General features: G+C 55.5%; 1 protein-coding gene across 1 annotated transcript; it reads left to right on the top strand.

Annotated features, from left to right (window-relative positions):
* Positions 1-6: 6 nt before the first annotated feature.
* On the top strand, positions 7-16814 carry SP1 (Sp1 transcription factor). The gene is made up of 5 exons (XM_010565086.1): positions 7-628; positions 1313-2807; positions 13401-13569; positions 13736-13935; positions 14051-16814. Exons 1-5 carry the CDS (start codon positions 554-556, stop codon positions 14368-14370), a joined length of 2259 nt encoding a protein of 752 aa, XP_010563388.1. The 5' UTR covers positions 7-553; the 3' UTR covers positions 14371-16814.
* Positions 16815-18658: the final 1844 nt, after the last annotated feature.

Genomic DNA, 18658 nt, shown 5'->3' with positions numbered 1-18658 from the left:
GGAGGGGAGCGGGGACCCCCGTGCTGTGGGGTCACTGGGAGGACAGACAGGGGAGTCCCGGCCAGGGGATCCCCGGGGAGCCCCGTGGGCTGGATCCGCGGCGGGGAATCCGTGGGCAGGGCAGGGAAAGGGCTGCCGGGGTGGATCCACGGAGGGCCAGGGCGGGAGGTGTGCTCCTAGGCCAGCGGGGAAGGGAAAGGGGAGGCCCGGGGAGGACCTCGACGGGGGCCAGGGAGTGTCCCGAGCGGGTGGGGAGGAGCTGGGGCCTGGAGCCGGGCCGGGTCCTCCTCCGCCTGTCCCGCTGCCAGCTCCCCTTTGGCAGCTCCCTCCGGTTCCCAGCCCCTTCGCGCCAGTGCCCAAGGAGCACACGGGCCCCCCAGAGTGCTTGCCAGCGGGCCGTCCCCCCCGCCCCCGTTTCTGCCCAGCCCTTCTGCATTCCCTGCCCTTGAATCCCCGTGTGCCCTCGCGCTCCTGATCCCCCTCTCCTGCCCAGAAATGTCTTTAACTCCTGCTGTCGTTTCCCGCCCGCGCAGACCAAGAGAGTCCCGAGGAGATGGCGACAGTGAAGCCCGAGAAGGGCGAAGGAGATGCCAGCAGTAACAGCAGTGCAGGCAGTGGGGAGGGCCAGGTGAGTGTGACAAGGGAGGAACAGCCCCAAGCCGGCGGCCTCCTGGCTCCACTCGCCCTGGGGAACTCGCCGTCCCCGTGGCAAAGTCCAGGGCCGGGCTGAGGTGTTTGTTTGGCCCAGCCGAGCGTTACACCGGTTCCTCTCCCGAGGGAGAGGAAAAGGGCGAGAGTGCGCCGGGGGATCGTCAATGCTGCCAAATGCCCTGCCAGAGCGCCGACCCGCAGCGCCCGTGGCTTCCCCTCCTCCCCCAGCTCTGCACGGTGCCCTCGAAAACATGACAGTTCCCCTGCTCCCAGTAAACACCACAGCCCTGACTGGCCTTTCTCCAGGTTGGGGTGCCCAGAAATGACTGTACTTCCCGGGAGCTGTTCTGTTCTCCTGTGGGGAGGTTCACCCACTTTGGGGTGGAGGAGACATCTCTCCGTGCCTTTTACATGTAGACTCCCTGCCCTTTCCTCCCGCCCAGAGGGTTTTTCCCTGTGGGTTCAGTCTGTCCCGGCCTGACAGCCCTGTGTCTGGCAGTTGTATTTTTCCGGCTGTGGGTGTGTTTTCTCAGGAAGGAGTGTTTATCTTTTCCAAGCATGCTCCTCCCTGTTTGCTCTTTTCATCCCCCCCCCCCCTTTTTTTAATTTTTGGCCTGCCCATCGGGCCGCCTCCTGCATTAACTCCTCCTTTTCTTCCCAGGAATCACAGCCTTCCCCGCTGGCTCTGCTGGCAGCCACCTGCAGCAGGATCGAGTCTCCCAATGAGAACTCCAACAGCTCCCAGGGCCAGCAAGGCGGGAGTGGCGAGCTGGACCTCACAGCCGCCGCCGCTCAGATAGCCCAGTCCGCCAACGGCTGGCAAATCATTTCTGCTGGCTCCAGCACGCCGACGGCCTCCAAAGAACAGGGCAGCAATGGCAGCAACGGCGGAGATGCCTCCAAAAGCCGGCCCGTGAGTGCGGGGCAGTACGTGGTCACGACCACTTCCAGCCTGCAGAACCAGCAGGTGCTCACAGGCCTGCCAGGAGTTATCCCAAATATCCAGTACCAGGTCATTCCCCAATTCCAAACCATCGATGGGCAGCAGCTCCAGTTTGCCACCACCCCTGCCCAAGTCAACGTGCAGCAGGATGCCTCTGGTCAGCTCCAGATCATCCCCGGCACAAACCAGCAGATCATAACGAGCCGAGCGGGGACGAGTAACCTCATCGCCATGCCAAACCTGCTGCAGCAGGCTGTCCCCATCCAGGGCGTGGGCTTGACCAACAACACCCTCTCAGGGCAAACCCAGTATGTGGCCAACGTCCCCGTGGCTCTGAACGGCAACATCACCTTGCTGCCCGTCAACAGCGTGGCCGCCAGCCTGGCTCCCACCTCTCAGACGGTCACGTTGAGCAGCTCCGGCTCTCCGGACAGCAGCTCCCAGCCAGCTACCTCGGGCGCTGCCATCAGTTCCACCAACACGGCCACGTCTCATGCTAGTTCTGGCGCCTTTTTTACCAACGCCAACAGCTATTCCACCACCACCACCACCAGTAACATGGGCATCATGAATTTTTCCACCAGCGCAACGGTGGGAACCAACGTCCAGGCGCAGACACCCCAGAGAGTCAGCAGCGTCCAGAGCTCGGACTCACTGCAGAGCCCAGTTTCTGGGGTGGCTTTGCAGCCGGGGCAGCAGAAAGAGGGGGATCAAAGCCAGCAATCACAACAGCAGCAGCAGATCCTGATCCAGCCACAGCTAGTCCAAGGAGGGCAAACAATCCAAGCCCTCCAGACCACCCCGCTCTCTGGCCAGACCTTTGCCACTCAAGCCATCTCCCAAGACGCCTTGCAGAACCTGCAGCTCCAGGCTGTCCCCAACTCTGGGCCCATCATCATCCGAACGCCCACGGTGGGTCCCAACGGGCAGGTGAGCTGGCAGACCATCCAGCTCCAAAACCTTCAGGTTCAAAACCCCCAGGCCCAGACAATCACCTTGGCCCCCATGCAGGGAGTGTCACTGGGGCAGACGGGCAGCACCAGCACCACGCTTACCCCCATCGCCTCCCTCCCCAGCGGCACTGTCACGGTCAACGCTGCCCAGCTCTCCTCCATGCCAGGCCTCCAGACTATTAACCTCAGTGCCTTGGGAGCGTCTGGGATCCAGGTGCATCAGCTGCAAGGGCTGCCGCTGGCCATAGCAAACACTGCCGGTAAGTTGTTTTGTCTTGGTTCCTTTTCTGTAGCCAGGCAGAGGAAATCAAAGGCGAAACGATGTTGCCTGGCTGCGTGCAGCCAGATCCATGCACGGTCTGGACTCTGTGGGGTTCAGGGCGCTGGCACAGCCATGCCAGGGCTGGAGCTGGGTGTGATGGATGCCAAACAGAGTTGGCAAGCGGGCTGCTGCTTATGCTGGCTCTGGGAAGGAAGTGTTAAGCCTCTGCCGATCGCCGGAAGACAATGAAACTAATTTTGGAGAGTTTCTGATCTAGTAACTCTTGGGCGGCTGATTGCATGAAAAGAAACAGAGGAGATGGCTGTGAATGGGGAAGGAGGGAGATGTGCGGGGAGGAGAGGCAGAGGAGAAGGGGGACGCTGCGTGCAGTGCTAAGGGTGAAGCCTGGTTTTGTGCGAGGCTGCTGTCCTGCCCTGATGGCCGTGGCAGGGGGGCTCGGGCTGGGGCATGGACCCAAGCCCAGCTCAGCTCCTCAGCTTGCGGGAGCCCACAGAAAGAGTCACGGCCTTATAAAACTCAGGAATAACTTAAGTCCCCCTGCCCTCCCCCTAGAAAACAAACAAACAAAAAGCCCTGGGGGAATTTCCTTGCAGGGGCAAAAGAACGGGCTCTTTAAGTGTATATTTAGCCTAAAGTTGGGTGCTGGTGTGGGACGCTGTGATCTCATCGTGGTCGAGACAGCCCTGTGTTCACGGTTGGCGCAGGACACCCTGCTCAGTTCCCCCTGGATCAGTCCCGTCATCTCCGAAAACCTCCCACCAGCCTGGGGGCGTGTGTGTGGACATGGTGTGTGAGCTTCAGGCTGCTTGGTTTCCCCTTGGAAATGCCTTGCCTGCCTGTACGAGGGGGCCGTAGGCTCCTGCCGCGGAAGAAATCGGTGCTGAAAAGGAGCTCTGCTTGCTTTTCCAGTGTTTTTCTTTTATTTTTTTTGTTCTGGCTCTGGCTAAAAAGGCAGTTGCTAGATTTAGTCACAGCTGAGAGGCAGCAAAAAATGTTGCTCAATCTGACTCGTGCTTCCTTCTCGCGAGAAGAGGCGGTTGCTCTCCCGGAGTTGTTTTGCAGCATTATTTTGGGCTGTTGCTACAGCAGCTTGGCTTGCAGGCGTCCGCGGGTTTATTACAGACTGCACCGCAGTCGGGATTAGCCTGATCCTTGGATTTCCCTGAGCAGAGACACCCGCTTGTGCTAGAGCACGCTTGTTTTTGCACCCAGAGGGGAGCTGGCGGCACATCACCTCTTTTATACGTGGAAATGCAGGTGGTGAAGGGTCCCTTTTGTCTTCGCCTGCCCGGGTTCAGCACGATCCCCTCGCCCTGCAGCCTGGTGGGGCCGCTTGCGTGGAGGCGTGCTTGTTTCTTGTTTTGAAGGCGCTGGAGAAACGCATGGGCAACTCGTAGTTCCTGTATTTGTGCCTGGCTCTGCCCTCGGAGGTGGGGCAGGGAGGAACGTTCCAGAGACCACCCACCCAACACGCTCACGCTGGGGAGCCACCGCCTCCTCCTCCTCCTCTTTTTTTTTTTTTTAGCTCAGCAGCGTGTTTAGCTCTTGATCCGCAGTGATGAATTCACTGTCCAACGCTGGTGGCTGCACTGAGAACCACGGCCAAGGGCCTCGCTCTTCTTAGGTCCGAGGATGTGACGTTCAGATGGCACTGTGATGTTGTTACGTTTGAAAAACCAGAGCAGGGTTCAGGTTTCAAAGGGTTTGCAGGGTCCCACTGAGCCCCCAACTCAATGGGACTATCAGTTAGGCTCCTAGGACGAGATTGCAGAGGCTGCGGCTGGGACAGAAAGCTTCCTGGCACTGATCCATTCACACAATTTGCGGGGCTTAACTCCAGGCTGGAGGACCTTTTCTCTAGCTGGGTCCGTCAGATGTGGTGATGGGTCTGTTTGTCCCCCTGCCACCTGCAAACAGCCCCTCTCAGGTGGGTGCTGAGTCCCCCTGCCCCAGACCTTGCACTGGGTGCATCGTCTCCAGCCACACCGTGGCCTCATAGCTGGGCCATCTTCTGCCGTGTTTGGGGCCTGTGAACGCAGATTGCTCCGGGTCCGAGCTCTCTGATGGCAAGTTAAGGGAACAGTTTGTTACCGAATCTGCCTGTTGTCCAAATTGCTGAATGTTTTCCATGAGGAGCCTCCCCTTCAGCTGCCGGCAGCTGTGTGAGCACGTGCCACGTGTGCTGGAACGTTCTGCACTTGCTTTCTGCTCGAGACTAAGAGTTGGGAGAGTTTTTTGTAGCAGAGAAAGCTCCTCTGCTTCCGATGGAGGTGAATGGAAAATAAACCCCAGGTTTGCTTGGGAGGGGAGATTCGCAGCCGGTCTTCCCGTCCCCTTGGGTTTTGCCCTGTGTGACGGTGTGGCAGGGAGAAGGGGGTGCATGGCGAAGGGTTTTGGTAGCTGAGCGTGCACCCCAGCTGCCTCCTGGGTTTGCAGCTGCCACGTTTCCTACCACTTAGCTGCATGTCTGCCTTAGCTGAGCTACTTCGAAGAGCTCACTCAGCTCAGCTTCCTTTGGGGCTGACAGCCACTCTGGTGTCCTGGCATGGCTGCTGCTGGGCTGGGGGAAGCACATGTCTCCTCTCTTGAACCCTGCTCCGATCCGTGGGCAGGGGGACTCCTCTGGGCTGTGGCTTTCAGCCCCCTGTTAGGGCTGGGGGCAAGTCGCTGATGAGATTTCTGCTTTTCGCTTTTCTTTCTGCAAAGCAGGAAGGGGAGAGATCCCCCTGGAGAAAATGACACCTGAAAAGGTCTTTAAAAATCAGATTTTTGCTCCTGGGCATGAGGTAGAGCCCTGAGCTCTGTGCAAGTGTAACTCAGCCTGTGTTTATATTAATTAGGTGGTTTGCAGGCTGCCTCCTCCTCGGTGTTAGATGGGCTGTGAATTAGCCCGGTGGCAGAGGCATGAGAAGGTCTGTGACTGTAATGGGCTGGTATGTGGGCAAACAGGCCTTGCAGCCGGCTCTGCTTCGAGGGGAAGGCAGCTACTGAGCCGGGGAGGGGATTTCCTTGGCTGGCATTGCCCCAAAAACCCGCACGTGGGTTTGGGTGCCACTGCTTCCCACATGAGTGGGCAGCAGGACTGCCTGCGGGATGAAGGAAAGACGTTTTGGGGTGCTTGTGGAGGGGATGTCCTGCACAAGGCGCCTTCGTGCGGAGGCTTTGTGGCAAGTGGGGTTGGGGTGATTTTGAGAAGTTTGCGACGTCGGGGTTTCTCTTCCCCTTCTGACCGAGCTTTAGGGAGGAGGAGAGGGACTTTTTTTAGCTCCGTGTCCGCATAGTTTTGCCAGTGAAGTGGCTCTGCCCCACGTACCTGTCCCTGGCAGAATCCTGCTGCGTAGAGCTCCATGCCTGGGAGATAGAGAGCCCTGCCTGGCTGAGGTATGTGCTGGGTAAACAGGCGTCCAGCGGTGGCTTCCCATTAGGTCAGTGCTGCAGTTAAACCCCTCATCTGAGGTCCTTGTTTTGTGAGTGCTGAAGGATGTTTTATTGCTGGGGAGGATGGAGCTGGGAGGGTGCCCGGAGCACTGGTGCGACTGGGCAGCCCCCAGCCATGCCCCTGCCTAGGGGTGTTTTGCTGGGATGAGCTCCCTTTTGGGGCTCCGTCTATCATTTGGACGGAGGCTTGTGGTCAAATCGAGCAGTGGGACGTAGCAAGGACATCCTTCTGAAAGAAAAAAAAAAGCCTTCATGGGGGAAGTAACCCTTTGAAATCTGTTTACCAAATGCATCCCCAGCTCTCTGCTGTGACTTCGTTCTTACAGGGCTCTTCTCAGCCGTCGGGGCACTGACACAAAGACCTGATTGTCTCCTATTTTCTGTTTTTAAGGGAAGCTTTGTAGCAGGGCCTTGATGAGACATCCACATGGCATCGTCTGCAGAGGGGAGGGGAAAATTGAAATCAATCTCGGGCCAGCAAGCCCTGACAGGATCTCTCCTTAACGTGCTTTAATTGTTTGTTTCATTACGCCCATGACATCACGTCAGAAAAGAATTATATTGTGAAATTTCCTTCTCTAAACTCTAGCTGGGCTGGACTTTAAATACCCTCCCGACTTCCTTGGCTGACCTCTCTCCTTGCCATGATAAAGAGGGTGATTTACTGAAGAAATTACACAAACCCCAAGAGATTGCAGGGTCTGCTTGGGAAAAGGGAGTGATCCCAATACAGAGCCTGTGTTACTGCAGCGCAGGTTTGTCCGGGTGAGGTTGTGCCCTGCACAGAGTTGCCGTGGGTCTGGGGCTCTGTGGGGCAGCCCTGCTCCTCCTCCTTCTTCTTGAGGCCGGGGCTCAGCTGTCCGGGAATGCGAGCAGGTTGGCAGCCATGCTGGTTGGACTGGTTGGGTGCCGCGCACCCCGTGACTCCTCATGGAAGAGCTTCCTTGCCCGGCTCCGGACCGTCTCGCCGGGCCCTAATCTTCGCCTTCCTTTTATCTGTGCCGACCTCAGCCTTGCTGCCTCCTCACCGAGAAGCGTGGTCTTTATCACACCTTCGCAGGACCTGGATCCTGGCCCCTGAGGACTAGGGGTAGTTTCAGCGTAGCTCCTTTCCAGAGCGTTGGCTCTCAGAGCACTAGCTCCCACTTCAGAGAGGCTCATGCCGTCCAGCCATCACCCCATCCCCACGCAGTACGTCTAGGTTAGATACCGTGAGTGATGTGGGCACAAATTCCCCCTCTCTGCAGAGGGGCGTGATTAAAAACATGGGCTTTGTGGCTTGGAAAAACCATCCACCCTTGACTGCAGTGGACGAGAGGAATACAGAGGTTCAGGTGCGGTGAGAGATGCCGGCGGGGATTTCCCCATCTCCTGGGTGTGCTTTGGGCTGGGCTCAGGCCACAGCCCTCCTCCTCCTCACTGGTCATGGGGATTGCCCTTCCCTGTCTCAGCTGGGCATTTTCCTCCTTCCATGCTCCTCAAGCATCATCAGGGACTTCTCTTTTTAACTAACCTGATTTCTTTTTTGGCATGGTTTGGTAGGATCTGCCTATGCTACAGGGTGAGGGTGCTCTGGCTGCCGCGGCTGCTGGTTGCTAGTGGTCTGATTTGCCCTGGCAGGGCCACCCCAGTGAAGGCTTTGGCAGGGCTAGAGGCTTCATCACAGTTTTGCGGCAATCCAGACTGGAATTAAAAGGGCAAAGGAGACCTGCGTTTCAGTTTCCAGTGCGACAAAGGTATTTAGCAAGTCCAGGGGAGGGGCGGGGGGATGTCAGGGATTTTGCAAATTGGACAAGGTGACTTCCGAGCTCACCTCTACCTCTGCCTGTGTGTCACCAGGCTGGGCAGACGCAGCTCTGGCTCCTCTTGCAGCCCACCTCGCTCTTGACCCAACAGCTCTGTCACTATTTATTTCTTCTCCAAAGGAAGTGTAATTTATTGTGACGCACAGAAACCTCCAACAATTAAAGGATATCGCCCAACTTGACGTGTGGCTTTTCAAGTCATTAAACTCCAGATTAAGACACGATTACTCAATGTGCTGCAGTCTGACTTCAAAACTGCACCATCTTACGCAGCCGGGCACCGTGTATTCCCCGCTCCACTGTCCATAACTCCGAAGAATTACTAAGCGAGAGCTTGGCTAATTTACATGAATGACTTCCTACTGCAGATTAACTCATTTTGCAAATTAGTGAGGAAATCAAACAAGATAAAAATCAAGGGGACGGCATTACAAAACCTACTTTGTTCCTTTGTGTAGCAAGTGCAGCTTAATTGTCTTTGATCTGTCTAGAGTAGAGCGTGGTGGTGTGTTTTGGGGAGAGCAGCAAGCACTGGCGAGGCAACGCTGGTCGCTGTCACCCTGGGCTTTCAGACTCTGCCAAAAAAAAGAGGAGGAAACGGTGAGAACTTGAGTTGTCAGCTGGAAAGGTTTGATATGGGGTTTTTTTTCAGGCTCGTGCCTGCCGTCTGTCGTCCGCCATGAGTGGAGATGTGCCGAGAGGTTCAGGGAGCCTCGGGGCTGCGTGCTGCTGGGTTTTGCTGCCCTTTCTTTTTGCCTTGGAACTTCCTCTTGCCTCTTTTCACTGTGTCTGGAAGCTGACATTGGTTTGTCGTGCGTGCCCTGCTCTGTGTGGTGACGACTTACCCCCCTCTTCCTCTCCTGCCTCTGTGGAGTTGCAGCTGCCAATGTTGCAGAGTTTGCACAAGAAACCTTTTTTTTTTTTTTTTTTTTCCAGATCCTCCCTAAAAATGAACATCAAGTCTGTTTCCCCTCTCCTAAGGTCAGCTGGGGTGGATCTAAAAATGCTCCTCTCTTCTATCCACAGGGCATTTCTCACCTCGTTTTAGTTTGCTAAATAAAACGACTAAACCGAAGCATTTTCCCTCTGACGGGCAGTTAGAAGACAAGAAACACCTTGTCTTGAGAGAAGTCGTGAGCCAAGACTTGGGTGCTTTGGTCTTTTTAGTGTGAGACCAGCAAATGACTACCCCTCTTCTGGGGGGGGTCTTGGCGGTCGGTAGCCCCATCCCATGCTGGTCGAGGAGGGGCTCCATCAGGCAAAGACAGGTCGAGTACAGGAGCCAGGCGCAGCAAAGCAGGGTCAGCTCCTGTTGCCTGTCCTCACAGGCAAGTCCCGCTTTACTCCCCAGGGTTTTCCAAGGATTATACCCCCCTCCTTGCTCTATTAATACATTTTTTTCAGGACTTCGATGACCTGAGCATGGACCAGGGGCTTGGCAGCCTCCATGAAAGCTTTAGTCTTAGAAGTAATCTATATTAGCAGAGATAATAAACATAAATTATCCAGCTGGTTTCTCTCCACCAAGCTTTCTCCTGAAACTGCAATATTCTGGAGACTTCTGCGCGTCCTGATATGTGAAGAATGAAGCGTGTATGTACAAGATCTGTCTTCTCTTGCCGTAATTTATTTATACCTTAATTAGATGCGAGCCATAGATTACCAGAAGGAGGATTTGGGTTTTTTCCCCTCCATATGACATGCCAACAGACTATAAAATGCTGCGTAGGCTTTTGCATGTTTGAAGATTGAAGCCATTCCAAGACATCAGGGCTGGATTCTCCCCCTCCCAAGCGTATTTTGGGGAGAGCGCGTGTGTCTTCTCCTTCCTTTTTACAACAGCTCTCCCCAGATAGCACATACGCGACAGGGAAATCTCTAATCTGTCGCTGTAATGCAAGCTGTTGTCGTTGGCTTATAAAGCTTAAAAAAAAAAACCCCTCCCTGGTTCCCTCCATGCTGGTTTTAGACTGTAAACATATGTTGCAAGAGCTGGGGGGGACGGGGCTGAAAAGGTTTTGTCCTAAAATTGCTAAACTTTGCGGGGAGCACAGGAATGTTGCTGATGAGGTATGGGAGGGCCCAGCCAAGATTTCTGAGTGGGGCTCAAAATTGTGTCCCCTTTGGAGGGACAATTTCCTTCCTCCTGCCCGGTGGTGGTGTTCAACAGCCAAACCTGGCCTGGTCGCTGTCACTCGATGGCCAACAATATTCCTCTCCACCTTGATGTCCCGGTGTGAGGGCAGACACAACCACTGCCATTGCAGTTATTAATGCTACCACCATGCAGGAGCCCCATCCCGGGGCCGAACTGGTCTGAGTGTGTCGGTCATGGGTGTTATTTCCAGCATCTTTTGGCTGTGATTCAGCCAAGTGTTTCCTCCTGCCCTGGTGCAGACTGGAGGGGACCGTCTGCAGGATTATATGGTCTTTGGGGCCAGCACCGTCCTTTAACACGCAGTGTTGGGGTTCAGACACGTTAGCACAGCCCCTCGCCGTACCACGGATGACATGGGTGACATCCTGGCTTCTGCTTAGATGGCAGCGTGTGCCTCATCCCCCTGCAGACAAACTGGGCCTGGTGTGACGTAAGTAGGGACGGGGCAAGTGGATGAGTCAGGCTTCGTTTCCTTGATTGCCACCCTTCTCCTGGTTGTCGCTTTGATGCTCTGAGTGTCTTAGTCCTCAACGGCAAAGGGCTTGCTCAGCACTGCCCTCTCCCAGAAAATCTGGACCCCTGCAGACTTGGCGGGGCAGAGCAGCCAGCCCTAATTTCAAGCCTCCCTGTCTGCATGCTCCTGCATGGGGAGCAAAGCTCCTATTGATGCTGCTGCAGCCTGGAGGAGTGAAATCGAAGCTGTTCCTCTCGCCAGAGGAAGCCCAGATGTGGAGCACAGCCCAGCTGCGCACATAAATCACCCACCAGCCATGCAGATCATTGGCAATGCCGCCACAGAGCTGTTGGGCATCGCCACCGTGAGCTGGCTGGTGCCCCAAGTAGCCATCTATTCATGGTGGTTTTTGTCCTTTCCTGAGCATGGGCTCCTGCCCTGGCTCCTCCGCTGAGCTTTGCCAGGGCACCACTGACACCTGCTGGTAACAGCAAAGCCACGGGACCAGGGGAAGGCTGCCGGCTGCCAGAAACTCTTCGTCATTCCCCCCTCGCTGTCTCTGTGTTGTGAAACTCCCTCCCGGCCGCAGGAAGAGAGCCCAGCATGCAGCTAATGGACGTTTCGGGCCGACATAAGTTTGAAGTTTATCCTTCTTCAGTGCCAGCACCTCTCCTGTGGATGCTGCCTCCTGCCTAGAAGTTGTTACATGGAAAACCAGGTTTTTAAAGTGAATTTCACTGCTTTGCTGAAGGTACTTGTCCCAGCAGGGCTTCTCAAAAGGCTGTGCTAGCCTCCTGTGGTACCACTGCCAGTGGCAGCATCTCGGTCCCCATGCTGGGGAGGTGGCCTTCATTCCTGCAGACCTGTTGTGACACAGGGGACACCAGCAGCAGGACCATGGGCTGTTTTTTGGGGAGTGCTGGCTTTGGAAACGGCAGCTTTGCGACGTTTGTGCTCCCTATTTAAGAAGCAGCTTCCGGGCACTGGGAAGAGGAGATGGAGTGAGTGAACCAGCATCCCCCAGGGCACCACTATGTCCCTTGCATCCTGACCTCCCCATCAGCCTTTGGCAGGACTGGCTGGCATGGTCCTTCCCGTTAACTCATCCTCGCTGGACCCAGCCAGGCAGCTGCTGATAAACGGCATCAGGAAAGCCCCCAGATGGGTGTTTTTGGAGAATATTCACCCGACGCAGCCTCATTTCCCGGCAGTGGGAGAGGATCTCTGGAAACAGCAGCAGAGCGCAGTGTTATTTGCTCTTGGGGACAAGCGCATGTGTGTGTGTTTGCACCCACGTGTGTTTTATCTCAGCCCCATGTTCGACCACCACCCTGTTCAGGCAGTGATCTCAACCTTGGCTGCCTGCTTGCGAGGAAGTTGGTAGGAAGAAGGTGAATTTTGGGCACGAATCACAGCCCGTAGCCAGCCAAGGATGCTGCCGCCTGTCCGGCGGAAGCGTCTCGGCTCTAAATCTGCCGTTAGACCTATTGGCATATGTTAATTGCAGCTGAAAAGAGATTACTCAGCCTGCTGTCTCTGCGCCCGCTCTGTCTTTTCAGCATGAAAATAATCAAGCAGCGGAGCTTGAAGGGAAATAAAACACTTGTGAAGTGTAGATGAGGTTATTGGAGAAGCAATTAGATGACAGCATAAGCATAGAGCAATAAAATGGCAATGAAAACTGATAGGCTTAAAAACTTCCTAGCCCTCAACCCCCCCCGTTACGAATGGTTTATGTTTGTCTGCATTTGGGAGCTCGTCAGCACTACCCTGCGGTTCCTATGGCTTTTATAATTGGGAATTGCTCCTCGAGAGAGGGGAGGGATCTCGCTCTGCGAGCAGCGCCAGATGATTTTTCAAGTTTATATATATATCCCTTTCTGTAATCGCAGTAATTAACCAGTGAGCGCGTGCTGATAATATCTTCGCTGATGGATGCTGCTGAAGACTATGGTCTTTCAGCCTGCTTTATTTATCGCTGCCTTTTTTGGAGGGGGGAATGGCAGGAGGGTTCGCATCTGCTCTGTAGATTTGCTCCTGGATTGTTGCTTTCATCAGGTTTAAGCTGGGGAGATGTTTGAAAAGGGAAAACTGCCTCTTTCAGCCCAAAAAAACAAGGTGGGGGGAAGGGACCTCAGTGGGGTCAGTAGCACGGCATGATTCGGAGAAGCCTGGGTTTCCCTTGGCGATGTTTTGATGCTTGCTTTATCACTGACACTGATGCAAGCCAGCCGGCTTACGTCTGAACCGGCTGCTTGGTTTACATTTTTGCTCTGTTTTCTGTGCTAGGTTAGCTGAAATAGCTGAAATAGTTGGCAGGTGGCTGGAGTGACGTAGAGGGCTGTTTTTCCTGAGAGATGTGGCTCTTGCCTCTCTTCTGGTCGCAAACTGGAGGGCATGGACCAAAATGTGGGGCGATGTGGGGGAGCTGGGGGGACCCCCCTGCTTTGCTGGGTGCTGTGGAGGGCAGGGAGAGCCCCAGGGCTTTAGGGAAAGCTCGGTGGGGGATTGTCAGGGCTTGAAAACACAGGAGCTTGTGGAAAGTTGAGGGAGAAGGCTGGAATTAATAACTTCCTATGGTTCAATCAAGCTGAGACCCTCCCAGCTTTGCAGCTGCCATGGGGAAAGGCCAGGGAAAGCCCCTCTTACATCCCTCCTACTGCTTGGGGCTTTGCTGACGAAGAACCCGTAGTAACCTCCTGTGTTTTCTTCCAGGTGACCACGGTGCTCAGCTGGGTCTTCACGGCACGAGCGGAGACGGTCTGGGAGACGAGAACGCGGCTGTGGAGGAAGGAGAGACCAGCCCAGACCCGCAGCCCCAGCAAGGACGGAAAGTGCGGAGGGAAGCATGTACCTGCCCCTACTGCAAAGACAGCGAGGGAAGGTAAGGCTGTTCTGCCATGGATCCAGCAATGCTGGGCTGCCCGAGCAACCTTCGAATCCCTGGGAGCAGGCTGCAACCCCCAAAGTGCCTCGTTTGGCCCCATTCTCCCTTCAGTCATCTGGAGCTTTCAGGGTTGTTTTAACTCCTTTCCCTTGGACTCTTTCAGGAGCTCTGGGGATCCAGGGAAAAAAAAGCAACACATCTGCCACATCCCGGGCTGCGGGAAGGTGTACGGCAAAACCTCTCACCTCCGGGCTCACCTGCGGTGGCACACTGGGGAGCGACCCTTCGTCTGCACCTGGATCCTCTGCGGGAAGCGTTTCACCCGGAGCGATGAGCTGCAGCGACACAAGCGCACGCACACTGGTAGGGCTCAGGATGCTGCTTCCCCTGGGGTCCATCACCTTCTTGCTGGGCTTGGCGGGGGGGACAGGGACCGGCCCAGCCTCCGCCTCACCCCTCTCTCCCCCCTTTCTTCCAGGGGAGAAGAAATTTGCCTGCCCGGAGTGCCCCAAACGCTTCATGCGGAGCGACCACCTCTCCAAGCACATCAAGACCCACCAGAACAAGAAGGGAGGTGCGGCCAACAACGTGGCCATGAACGTCTCCGCCGTCCCCATGGACACGGGGGCCTCAGCAGAGGGTAACGGCGGGGCCACCCCCTCGGCCCTCATCGCCACCAACATGGTGGCCATGGAAGCCATCTGCCCTGAGGGCATCGCCCGCCTGGCCAGCAGCGGCATCAACGTGATGCAGGTGGCCGACCTCCAGTCCATCAACATCAGCGGCAATGGGTTCTGAGGGCGAAGCGGGACGCGGGCACCGGTGGGCGACACGGCGGCGCCGGGCGGCACGGGGCCGAGAGGCGAGCAGAGACAGAGCCGGGAGCTATTTTCACCGTGAGGGCGACGTCCCTTGTCACCCTCCAGCACTAAAGCCCAGCTCCTCTTACCTGGGATCGCAGCCCTCCTTGAGCTGTCTGACCTCCGGGGCCCGGTGACCACACACGAAGGCCAGAGCTATATATATATTTTTTAATTTCGGCTTGACCTTATTTTTTTTTTTTTTTTTCCCCCTCTCCCTCCACTCCCTCCCTGAGATCCGTCTGCCCCTCCGTAGCTAGCCTTCGACGCCATCATGCCTTGGTAAAAGTATATGATTCTTGAAATACTTTTTAGGAAAAAAAAAACACCAAAAAAACCAAAAAAAAAAAAAAAGGAAAAAAAAAGAAAAAAAGATTCTATATTATTATTATATATATAAAAATATAAAATGTGTTCGTTTGAGAGAGGAGAGATTTTGCTGCGACCATGGTTTGGTCTCTTTGATGCCTTATCTTGGGACAGGTTGACCCTCTGGGGCAGTTCGGACAGTGCCCGAGCTGTCCTTCAGACCTTATATTACATTTTAAATTGTAATCTTAAAAAAAAAAAGGAAACACCCCGACCCCCTGGTCTTTTTCATATGCTTTGCTTTTAGGTTGTTCTTTAATTTCTTTGTAATTATTTGGGTGAGGTTTTGCTTTTGTTTTTTTTTTCTCCCCCTTGTAAAAACAGCTGCCGTCTCCCTGCCCTTCACTGGACTTTTTGATCTTTATTTTCCAGCGATCTTCTTCGCGAAGATCCTTTTCTTCCAGCTTTTCTAATCCTCGCTCTGGCGGGCGGAGCGGTGACTCTACATGTGGAATCGATTTGTAAAAGGTTTCGTGCAGGTTCACTCGAGCTATTTAGCAGAGGGTCTGGGACCTGGTGCATTGGGGTACGGTGGGAGATGGCTCAGGAGGTCCTCCTCGGGGAAAATACCTATTTTTTTTTGGCCGCCATTGGTCTCGAGAATAATAATAATCCTGAAAAATCAGCACCTCCAGAGCTGGTCGGCGGGAGACGGCACTTTTCTACCCCGATGAGGTCCCAGCAGCGAGGGTGAAGCATCGAAGGGACACGGGATGGGGCTGTCTCCTCGTGGGTCTTGCTGTGATGCTGCTGGAGGTGGCTCCTTGTGCTTCCTCCTAAAAGAAAAAAAAAGGGTGTGTGAAATGGGGACAGTTTGGGGAAAACCCTTTTGGTTTTCCAATACCTGGCTTTTCCCACCCCGGGAGGACCAGGATGGCTGTCTTCTTCCGTTCTTCCTCCCACACCCTCCTCTTCCTGCTCCAGTCCAGACAATATCTGCCCTTTCCCCTCCGGCAGTAAACAGGCAGGGGCTCCCCTGCCCGCCGCAGGAAGGAGCTGGGGGGGGGGGGCCCAGCACCGTCCCCCCGATACCAGGGGGGATTTCATCTCAGGGTGACGCAGAGTGCACGGGGCAGCTTTATTTCGTCCCCGAAACAAGGCAGCGGTGGGATGTGGATCCCAACCACCCCCTTGAAGGCTGCAGGGAGCCGTTCGGTGAAATCTCTTCTTGTTTTTGAGCAGAAATTTTGGGGTGAGATGAGCACGAAGTGGGTCTGAGCTGGAGAGGAGAGAGCTCCACCGGGAAGTTTAGAGGAGAGCTGAGCAGAGCGTTGGTCATAGGAAAAACCCTGGGATGTGGAAACCAACCCCAGTTCGGAGCTGGAGAGGGGGTCGAGCTCATGTTAGTGGTTCGGAGAGGTGGAGGCGGACGGGGGCATCCCGGTCGCGCTGGGTCAGGTTTGTCGCGTGTATCCCCTTTGTTCACGGGGGGAAAGCCAGCATGGAGGCAAGAAGCCCCCGCTTTTGCTCGCTGATCTCAGATCTGAGAATCCCACCTGCCAAAGGCATCTTCCTCCCTCCCCACCCAAACACGGGGGGTTCTGCTATATCATTTTCTAGAAGCATTTTATTTTTCCCTGCCTGAGGATAACCAGGAAATTTCTTGGGATGCTGAGAGGGGCAATCCCCACCGCCGTGCTCCCTGTTCCCAGAGATGCCTCCTTCTGCCCTGGGCTGCCTGGTGGGCTTCGGCAGAGCTGGGACCGCCAGGAGGGAGATGCCGACTTGGGGCTGAGGTTGCCAAAATTGCTCAGGTGGGCTGGAAAGGCCTTTGGAGAGGAGTTAAACCAGCGCTCCCCAGCCGGGGCACCCCCAGGAGAGCTACTAGGGCTGAATTTTCTACCGAACCCCAAGTTCATCCATGCTCGGATGCTTCTCACGGTGGGGTGGGCTCACTGGAGCCGGGGAACCCCCCGAATCCACACCAGGGACCCCCCCTGGGGCTGAACCATCGGTGGCAAAACCCAGCCAAACTGTGAAGGGTGAAGGTGTTTTTACCTTGGTTTTTTTTTTTAAGAAAAAAAAAAAAAGAAAAAGCTCTGCAGGGAGGGAGGCGGTGAGCGTGGCGATTCCTCTGGCCGATCTTTCCGCTCTCTCTCTCTCTCTCTCTCGATATATATTTTTGCATTTGTATATTTTTATATAGGAAACTTTAAGCATTTGTATTTTAATAATCTGTGAAGCACTATGAGTTCCCCAGCGCGTCGTGTCCGTCTCCTCCCCCCCTTGATACTGGAAGCTACAGAGAATTGGTAGAAAACAGGAATTTAATTTTTTTTTTTTAATTTAATTGTTGATATTTTCTTTTTTTTTTCCTTAACCCCACCCTGTAACGTGGGGGTCCCTGAGACCCCCATCCCCGAGACCCCCGTGCTCGCCGGCTCTGCTCCGTCCCAGCCCACCCCGTGCCGAGCGGGAATCAAGTGCCAAACCCAGATCCCAAAACCTCACCAAGGCTCTGCCGTGGGGTTTTGCGGCGTCCCGTGTCGTCGTGTGTCCCCCCCCGCCCTGCCCCGGTGCCGTTCCCCATCATCCCTAATGGAGCTTAATTTTCCTATGGAAACGCGGCTGGGAGAGAGGGGGGGCCCTCGGCGGGGTCCCGGGGGACCCTGGGGACAGCCGGGGTGGGCTCTGCATGGAGCCCGGGGTGCTCGCCCTCCTTTGTGTTTTGGGGGGGGTCAGAGGATCAGGGAGGGGGGGTGCTGCTGGTGCTGCTCCCAGTGTCGGGGGCAGCTGGCCCCCATCATCCCCCTTTTGGCTCTGCAGCACCCCACAGCCCCCACCACCCCCCCCCAAAACACCTCCAGCCATTCCTGGGATGGGACGGGGGGACACACACACACACAAAAATGTGCCTTGATAAGGGGGTGACAGGCTGGGGACGAGCCCCCACTCCCCTCCCACCTCCCCCAGACTTTTATATCCCCCCGCCAAGGGGTTGGGGGGGCAGAAATTGGGGTGTTGGGGCTGTCCCCAAGGCTTTCCCCATCTCCCAGCTTTAATCCACCATCACCCCTTAATCTCGGGGGGACCGGGGCCGGTTGTCTATGCAGCGGGGGGGGGGTTGGCAGGGGGGGCCCGCAGGATCCGGCCCCTCCACACTGGCAATAATTCTCTTTCCCTGTCAAGACTGTTTGATCTTGTCATGTCTGTGCGATATATTAATTTTCGGGGTTTTTGTTTTGTTTTCTAAAAATCCGGTGGCCAATGTCATAACACCCGAAACGCGTTTTTTGGGTTTGTTTGGGTTTTGTTTTGTTTTTTTTTTCTTCCCAAAGTGCTATTTTTTTGTACAAAAAGACTTAGATTAAAATGTTAGTTTTTTGGGGTTCCTTTGTAAATGGGGAATGATGATTTCTTTTTGTAATAAACACGAGTCGCTGGCGTTGTCTGGAAATCTGCGGGGGTTTGACCGGGGGAGCACAGCCGATTCGGCGCAGGGGGGCGCAGCGGAATTCAGTCCCAGGTGGGGAAACTGAGGCACAGCACCGGGTTGGACTGTGGCATGGAGGGGAAACTGAGGCAGGGAGCTCAATTTGGAGGGAAACGGCTGCGCTTTGGGGGGGGATTGGGGCTTTGGGTGGGGGTGCAAGGGCTGGCTCCCACTCAGGGCACCCTGTCCCGCTCTCCTCCCTGCTGTGGGGGCTGCACCTTCCTCCTCCTCCTCCTCCTCCTCCTCCTCCTCCTCCTCCCCAGGGGCTGCCTCCAGCCAGGGCCCGCTTTCCTCTTCCCACCGGCCCCCGCACGCATCCTGCCAACTCCTTCCCCACAGCCGGAGGCACCCATGGGGCTGGTGCCGGGGCTGCCAGGTGGGTGCTGGGGTTCCCCCACCACCACCACCCTAGGGTGGGGGGGGG

This window comes from Haliaeetus leucocephalus, unplaced genomic scaffold (genome assembly GCF_000737465.1).
Source record: "Haliaeetus leucocephalus isolate CR32 unplaced genomic scaffold, Haliaeetus_leucocephalus-4.0 Scaffold186, whole genome shotgun sequence".
In the NCBI taxonomy this organism is placed as follows: Eukaryota; Metazoa; Chordata; class Aves; order Accipitriformes; family Accipitridae; genus Haliaeetus; species Haliaeetus leucocephalus.
Note: the sequence above shows the minus strand (reverse complement) of the source record. Positions and strands in the feature narration are given on the sequence as shown.